This window comes from Phasianus colchicus, chromosome 3 (assembly GCF_987193195.1).
Source record: "Phasianus colchicus chromosome 3, bPhaCol1.hap1.1, whole genome shotgun sequence".
Classification (NCBI taxonomy): domain Eukaryota; kingdom Metazoa; phylum Chordata; class Aves; order Galliformes; family Phasianidae; genus Phasianus; species Phasianus colchicus.
In genome coordinates, this window is record NC_143438.1 from 81,503,210 (window position 1) to 81,511,855 (window position 8,646).

General features: G+C 47.8%; 1 protein-coding gene across 3 annotated transcripts in view; it reads right to left on the minus strand.

The window, feature by feature from the left end:
- Window positions 1–8,635, minus strand: part of SAMD12 (sterile alpha motif domain containing 12) — a 171,913-nt gene extending 163,278 nt beyond the window's left edge. For all 3 annotated transcript variants that reach the window (XR_016465298.1, XR_016465297.1, XM_090137927.1), the window contains exon 1: window positions 8,480–8,635. Coding sequence is in view for 1 of the 3 variants with exons in the window: in XM_090137927.1 (XP_089994053.1) it covers window positions 8,480–8,492 (13 nt within the window). In the remaining 2 variants the exon portion in view is untranslated. The remainder of the gene's footprint in view (window positions 1–8,479) is intronic.
- Window positions 8,636–8,646: the final 11 nt, after the last annotated feature.

Consider the following 8,646-nt stretch of genomic DNA (forward strand, 5'->3'; position numbering starts at 1 on the left):
ACAGGGGAGTGGAGATAAATAGTGATGTTAGTGTTTGTCTCAAGAGCTGTCAAGGTTCCATGTTAGATAGAAATGGACAGGACTGCACTAAAGAAAGGCTACAGTCCATGCTGAATATCTTCCTCAAGCCCTATTCCTGTTCAGCCACATATTCCCCGTAAGCATTCTCAATTGTGTAACTGAATGCAGAAGTGACTTCAGTACACACTCAGGCCTGCTGTGCATCTGCTTGCTTCATCCAGGAGCAGCATATATGAGAGCGAACTCTTGCTGCCCAGAGTCATGAATCTGCTCTTCAAAGTCAAGTTTAGTTGGCGGATGGATGATGTCAGTGACAGCAACTCCTTTACCATCCACTTCATAGCCCTTCTGCCTCAGAATGCCTCTGGAGAGAGAATGAGGCCACTGTGTAGAGACAAGGGAACGATATCAGTGGCTCGTGCCATGGGCAGGTAAGGGTAAGATGTATAGAGCTGAACTGCTTCAGGCTCTCCAAAGGTGTTGGACTGGACCATCTTCAGCTCACTCCAGCACTGCAGTAACAACAGCTTCCATCTCTACCTGCTATGGGGAACCAGCATTTTCCAGGATGCCATTTCAACAGCTGCAGCTTAAATCTAGGCCCCACTTCTATTTGCACCCCAGTCCCATTGGCCTGACATAGCAGACAATTCCTCTTATGGTGTAGTATCAATTGTTATGTAGCTTCCTTTTCCCAATATACATCTTACACACTGCCATCTGTTTAGATTCTTGCAGCACAGTGTCCAACTCCCCACCTCCTCTCTGTCCTTCTGGGCTGCCCTGAACCAATCCTCCTCTTGGTTACTGTTCCTGTAGCAAGTTATTCTGAATACACACAAGATGAGCTAGACTTTCTCACAGAAGTGTTCAGGAAGGATCAGACAAAGTCTAGCTCTGTATGCTTAAGGGAATGCTGCAAGAGCAGTGCGTGTGACTTAGTTTTTCTTCCGCAGGTTAGGAATGGCCTAAGGTTGAAGACTGTACCCAAGGTACTGTGTTAGACAGAAAAGTTTGTTGGTTTTTTGTTTTAAATTAATTTTTTTCTTAAAAATCCAATGCCTTCATTGTTCTGCCTTGTGAATTAGTTCCTTTTTCACCTTTCCAAACTATTCATCAGTGTCTAAGGGTTCTCTTCATGGCCATCTCGTTTTCAGGCTAAGGAATCAGACTCTCCCCTCAAAGCACACACCAGATCTCTTACCAGCTGAATGCCCTTTTCTGTACTATTTCCAGTCTTTCTGGGGGTGTGGCAAGCAAAACTGCACAGAGTATTCAAAATAGAAGAACAATATGCAATGATTAAAAAAAAAAAAAACAACAACAACAAAACATGTTTCTTGCTTTGTTTTGAGCTCTTCCTCATATTTCTATTTGCTATTTTGATGAACAACACGGTTACAGAAGACTTCAAGATTACTCAATTTTCTGGCCCTTCTCTCCATCTTTGCCTTTGGCACCTTTCAGAATTACATTCTCTGCGTGCTTTGAGCAAATAATTGAATGATGAGTTGTTCAGCTGTTTATCTTCAAGACCAAATACCTGTATCCAGTCAAAGGCAACAGCTTTCATGAGAAATAACTCCCAATAGGATTGCTCAGACTAACCTCTGAGGATCTCTTTATCACAAAAAGGGGAGTCCTTGCCTCAAAGACCATATCCTTTGAGCAAAAAGAGAGAACAGAAAGGTGGGACAGGGCAGCATCCCTGACCTAGAAACTCAACATGCAGTGCTCTGAGCAGCAGCCCTCTAACACCTCTGCAAGCTAGCTTCATCACTTCAGAAGTCCAATTGGCAAAACAGTAACTCAAAGCTATCTCCAGACAGCTACATTCACACTCACTGGTAAGCCTTGGAAGATGTTTTGAATATAATCCTCTCTGGTGTTATCAGCTGAAAAACCTGCACCAATCTGCAATTCTGACACCACTCAGCTACAGTGCCTTACCTACAGTGCTCCTCACTGCTGCCCTCCTTCCATAACCCTTGTGACCAAGCAGTCCTGCAAAGTCCAAGACAGAGACTCTATACAGCTTGCTTTGGCCTCATACACTGAGGTAACTGAGAAACAACATGACACAACCTCCTTTATTTACCTACCTTACTTGGACATCTCAGGGGAAAAAAAAATACTTAAGAAAAATTCCATTTGATAAGTTCCATTTAAGCAATAAACATGGGATATTACAGTGCTGGCTTTGTCAGTGCTTTCAAGTAATGTGTATCCATCTTCTATTACTAGCCTTCTTTCCTTCTATTCTAGAGAAAGCGAGCTTTCAAAGAACCTTTCCTTCCCTTCACTCATACATCATCATCACTACCACTAAATAAGTTTTATCCTTGTGTTGGGATTCCATTGCATTGAAACAGCCAATTTATGTCAATGAGTGTTCTCCTGAAGCTATGGAGTCTTCAAGACATATTAAAGGCTAAGAACTAACACTCATGAAATTAGTTGACCTGAAAGCACTTCTGAGTTTTCAGGTACACTCTTACACTACAATCAAATCTTATCCAAAGAAAACACAGCTAGGTATACCAAGGCAAAACTATCTTGATTCCTGCCTAATACAGGTTCACTTCTGAAAGCAGGTAGAGGAAAACGACTATAAAACCTGCAATCATATCCACTTACCACTCAGTCTAAATACACCCAGAGACTTCAGCATAAAGCCATTTTCTGTCACCACAATTTAATCTGGGGGTCCCCGATTGCCACAGTGGAATGCACCTCCTGAACTTCAGCTTGCAGTCTCTCCCTATATGATGCCCAAGTAGAGTACCTGCTCAAAATGAGAACTTGCAGTCCAAAACAGACTTCTGGCTTTAGATTGCTACAGTATTCCTCTGGAAAGGGATTGTTAATTCTGTCTTTTTTAAGACAGGTGCAATGAACTGTGATGGAGTTGACTTTTCAAAGGTAGCAACTCAGACAAGAAAGATCTAAGCAGTGGTCCAGTGCAGAGGAGCACTTGGCCACCAAGCCGTATGCATACTGGGGTGAGAGCACAAAAGGAATCCCTGTCTTCTGAAGTTGTGCTGTTTCCCCAGGGGTTGTGCTGGTGTTCCCCAGGGGTCGGTGCTGGGGCCTGTCCTTTTCAATATCTTTATTGATGACCTGGATGAGGGCATTGAGTGCAACCTCAGTAAGTTTGCAGATGACACCAAGATTGCTGGAAGTGTTGATCTGCCTGGGGGTAGCGAGGCCCTACAGAGGGATCTGGACAGGCTGGATAGCTGGGCTGAAGCCAATGGAATGAGGTTTAATAAGACCAAATGCCGGGTCCTACACTTTGGACACAGCAACCCCAAGCAACCCTACAGGCTTGGGGCGGAGTGGCTAGAAGACTGTGTAGAGGAAATGGACCAGGGGGTGTTGGTTGACTCTCGGCTAAACACGAGCCAGCAGTGTGCCAAGAAGGCCAATGGCATCCTGGCTTGTATCAGAAGTAGTGTGACCAGCAGGAGTAGGGAAGTAATTGTTCCCCTGTACTCAGCTCTGGTGAGGCTGCACCTTGAGTACTGTGTCCAGTTCTGGGCCCCTCACTGCAAGAAAGACATTGAGGCCATGGAGCGTGTTCAAAGAAGGGCAACAAAGCTGGAGCACAGGCCTTATGAGGAGCGGCTGAGGGAGCTGGGATTGTTCAGTCTGGAGAAGAGGAGGCACAGGGGAGACGTTATTGCTCTCTATAACTACCTGAAGGGAGGTTGTAGTGAGCTGGGGGTCAGCCTCTTCTCTCGTGTAACTGGTGATAGGACTAGAGGGAATGGTTTCAAGCTGTGCCAGGGAAGATTCAGGCTGGATATTAGGAAATACTACTTCTCTGAAAGGGTGGTCAGGCACTGGAATGGGCTGCCCAGGGAGGTGGTGGAGTCACCGACCCTGGAGGTGTTCAAGGAACGTTTGGATGTTGTGTTGAGGGATATGGTTTAGCGAGAACCATTGGTGATAGGTGGATGGTTGGACTGGATGATCTTATAGGTCTTTTCCAACCTTAGTGATTCTGTGATTCTGAGCTAGATAGAAGGGTTTGGATGCTACAGACCAACAGGAGTGCTGCCAGGTGAAAAAGGGTGAGAGAACTGCTGTGTTCCAGTCTAGAATCTCATAACTGCTGATGCCAACTGACTTCTGGGCTGTGTTAAAAAAGGGGTGGCCAGCAGGGAGAGGGAGGTGATTGTTCCCCTCTACTTGGCTCTTGTGAGGCCCCATCTGGAGTACTGCATCCAGGCCTGGGGCCCCCAGTATAGGAAGGACATGGAGCTCTTGGAGCGGGTTCAGAGGAGGGCCACTAAGATGATCTGAGGGCTGGAGCACCTCTCCTATGAGGAAAGGTTGAGGGAATTGGGACCGTTTAGCTTGGAGAAGAGAAGGCTCCAGGGAGATCTCATTGTGGCCTTCCAGTACTTGAAGGGAGGATATAAACAGGAAGGAGAATGGCTGTTTACAAGGGTGGATAGTGACAGGACAAGGGGGGATGGTTTTAAACTGAGACAGGGGAGGTTTAGGTTAGATATTAGGTGGAAGTTTTTCACACACAGGGTGGTGACACACTGGAACAGGTTGCCCAAGGAGGTTGTGGATGCCCCATCCCTGGAGGCATTCAAGGCCAGGCTGGATGTGGCTCTGGGCAGCCTGGTCTGGTGGTTGGTGACCCTGCACACAGCAGAGGGGTTGAAACTAGCCATTGTGGTCCTTTTCAACCAGGCCATTCTGTGATTCTATGATTATCTGCTGGAGCTGACTAAGTCCCAAAGGCTTTCCACTCAGGTATGTCAAACTGCTAAAATTCAGGACTAGTTGGACAGAAGTTGGTTACAGGCTGCAGATAACTTCAGTCCTGCAGCAGTTAACCTTGACTCCATACCCCAGAACTGTCCCATGTCCTGCAAGTCTCCAGCCTCCTTCAGGATCACCAGGGAGCAAGGCCAGAGTCTGTCATTTTATGTCAGCAAGTCACCACTTCTTATTGAAAAATGTTCTTCGGTAGGCATATCCAGAGTGTCAATAGCACAAGAAGAGCCATAGTACAGTAGAGAATTTATTTTTTCCATCAGCTTTCAGGAGGAGACTAGCAGTAAACACACACCTATACTTTCCAAATCCTATACACAGAAGACATTAGACTGAATTTCACTAAATGTTTACTAGGAAACAATTCTCTAATATAATTAACACTTTTTTTTTTCTTTTGCTCAGGAACCTCAAAGACATCACGGGTCAGAGCTGCAGGAGATGGGAAAGAACTGTGTGGGATTTACCTGCAGGCATACATTATCGGGTGGGTGCTGTCAGGCTCTTGCTTTCCTGTGCAATAAGCATTGAGGGGGAAACTACTGTGTCTTTCTTCCCCTTTACCTCTGCTGCACAAGAGCAAAAAAAAAATAATAATAATAATATTTCTGAGAACACTGTCGCAGGGATCAAAAGCCTTTTTCTACAGGCTCTGACCTAGTTCTTTCATTCTTACTAGAGGGAAGAAAACACTTAAAGGAACATTGTCAAAACTGTTCGGTTTAAAAATAGGCTTACCTTGGCAGTGCTCCCATCTAGATGGGCTCATACTAAGGAGCACAGGTTCCCTCCCCATGCAGACACTGATACATTCATCCACCCAAAGCACTGGTACGCTGCAGCCCAAAGGACCACCCAGTCCACACACTGTCTTCTGAGACAAATACAGTGACCCATATTCAAACTCCATTTTGGCTGAATCTCTTTCAACCCCTGCTCAGGTATGTATATCACGTAACTGCCAAAGAACTCTAGAATCCTCCAGATTCCTATTTCATATCTGCAAATCTACCTCTGTCGACTATCCTGGTAAGAGATCTGTTTTCTTTAAGTAAACTGCTAGATATTTGTTACCATAACCGAACTCCAGTAGTTCATTCTAAGACAGCACTGAAAACAGTCAAATTTGAGGAAGACTTCAACAGGTTATTAACACAAAGTCTGATTCTTTCAAAGATTCTCCTCAAACTAAACATCACAAAGCGTTTTCATTTCAGCCTCATAGGGCATTTCTGAAATGAAAGGGGGAAAAGAAACTGACCCTGAGTTCATGTCTGCAGCTGAGGAATGGGTGTTTTCCCCAGAACAAAAGCAGGGGCAGAGCTGGCCAGACAGCAGATGCTGGCTTCAGCAGGAACTGGAGGTTCCAGGACCTGAGGTTCTCTCATGCCCCAGGAACCTACCTTCTCTGCCAGTTGTGCGCCAGACATGAGTCCATACAAGAAGTGGGTTGGCCCAGCAGTGCAGAAGCCTTGTGGCACTAAAATAAATGAAAACCTGGGAAGCTCAACCAGGAAGGCTATACAACCGTACTTAAGCCAGGTTTTCAGAGTTTTCCTAATTCCCAAGCTTCTACAGCTGATGCACAGAAGGTTATGCCCTCAAGTTCCTAAGCAGCAAAGCAGAAAAACATTTTTTCCCCCCAACCAAAACAAATCAACTGGAAAAAGAAACAAAACAGTTTGTGTTTCCTGACTCTAAGACATTTTGAGTTCAGTAAACTGGCATTTTTCTACAAAACTCTTCAAGTTTAAAGAATTCTACAGCAGCTTGACTTTTCATAGAGCATGATCCACACACTGCAGTGACAGGAGCCATTAGAGACAAGTAATCTCAGCTTCCCTAAGTTCCGCATGTTACCTGCCAAGAGGCACAGTTCATGGAAAGAGCACAGCCCACACCCAGGAGCTCAATACTGTGGAGCACGCATTAAGATAAAAGCATGCTTTTAAGCACCTTCAACAAAGAAGCATGGTCCCAATAGAAACCTAGGGAGAAGAAAAGAACTTAAATTTGCATGAACTACATTCACAGAAAGTAGTTACAGCCACATGGCTACCTGTGCTGAAGAACTAAGTGGACATCTTGCTGTAATAGTGTGAGGGGAACAGAGTTGTACAGCAGTCCGAAGGCAAAATAATTGAGGGATGAAAATCAAAACGAGGGAAAAGCAGCACATACAGACAAAAAGGCATATGCTGAGAGCCCACAGCAGGGATGCATCTTGGAGAGAGGAAATGGGAAGAAGGGGTTAAAGAGGAAACAAATCCCAAATCATCTCAAGAGGAAAGAGAAGCACTGCTTCCCGAAGGTTTAGCAGAGCTTTTCTTCATTAATATTTACAAAGCTTTTAGAGCCTGAGACGGAAGGCACTGCAGATACGAGAGGAATTATTTCAGACCTGAAAAAATCTAGCAAACAGACTGATGAGGACATCAAGTGAATAAAGAAGGATGACATTAGAGAGTGCACTGAAACAAGGGTTGCTACTGGCATGTGAACCATCTGGTGCATGGCAGTCCATTTCACTTACTTACCCACTACCAGGCACGCATGCTCAGTTCACATAGTTAAGTTTTTGCCACGGGATGAGAAACATTTCTACTCCAGATCATTACCTTCTTTCCGTCATTATAGATCATTATAACCAAAAACGCCAATCAATAAAGCACGCTGAGCATAAGGAACCTGCATGTCTTAAAGACAGGCTGAAAATTTAGGATGGACAACTTCAGATGTACACAGACATCTACTGAGATACAGTGGTTTTGTTCACCTTGCTTAGCAACTTGGTTTGCAAGGATGTTACTGCATTCAGCAGGCCCACGTTTCAGCTTGACCCTCATTTGTGCTGCTCACTTCAGTACTTAAAAGACAGCTTCAGCATCCCTGTCATGACGTGGTATGCAGCCTCAGATGGAAGCACCAAACTCAGCTCACCTAAGAAAGGAGCTGAACGAAGGCTGCTTGGAATTGAGCACACCTCACCCCCAAAAAAGGAATGACGGACCCCAAATTATGCACAGGAAGAGCACAGGTGGCTGCTTCTCACACCTAGACCTCTAGAACTGTCCTGCAGTCACGGAAGAAAGAAGATGGGACCTGAAGCCAAGAACTCTCAATGCCTTGAGGGAAACTGTGGGAAGTTCAGAAGCAGACAGCACGTCCCATCCACATCCCACCCTTAACATCCCAAAAGAAGCAGGGCCACGCACCCAACACGCCGCAGGAGCCGGCACCCAAGGGGCGACCCCGGCGGGCAGCACCCCGGCAGGGCACCGCGCCAGGAGCCGGGCACGGCACCGGGCTTCGGGGGGGCCGGGGGGAAGGGGAGGGAAGCGGGGCACGCAGCCTCGGCGCTCCGGGCTCACGGCCTCAGGGCACGGCGGGAGGCGACGAGGGCCGGAGCTGCCGCGGAGAGAGGCGGCGGAGCTCCGCCGGGAGCGGCGGGCCCGGAGGGGAAGTTGCCGGGCTGCAGGCGCCGGGCCGGGCGGAGAGGCGAGGCGAGGCGAGGCGAGGCGAGGCGAGGCGGGCGGCAGAGCGGGGCCGGAGCTCCAGGGCCGCCACCTCGCCCCGCGCCCCGCCGCAGGTGAGCGCCCGGGGGAGGAGACGGGGAGGAACCCCGAGGAGGGACGGCGAGCCGGGGACGCGGAGCCCTTACCTTCCACCGCCATCCTCCCGGCCTCGCATAGTGCGCCGGCCGCCGACACGGCGCTGCCCCGGCCGCCCCCCCGCCCGCGCGCGGGCTCGGCTCATCTGCAGCCGCCGCGATCAACCTGCGGCTCCCGCTGACAGCCGGGCGGGGCCGCTCCGCCCCGCGGCACGCCG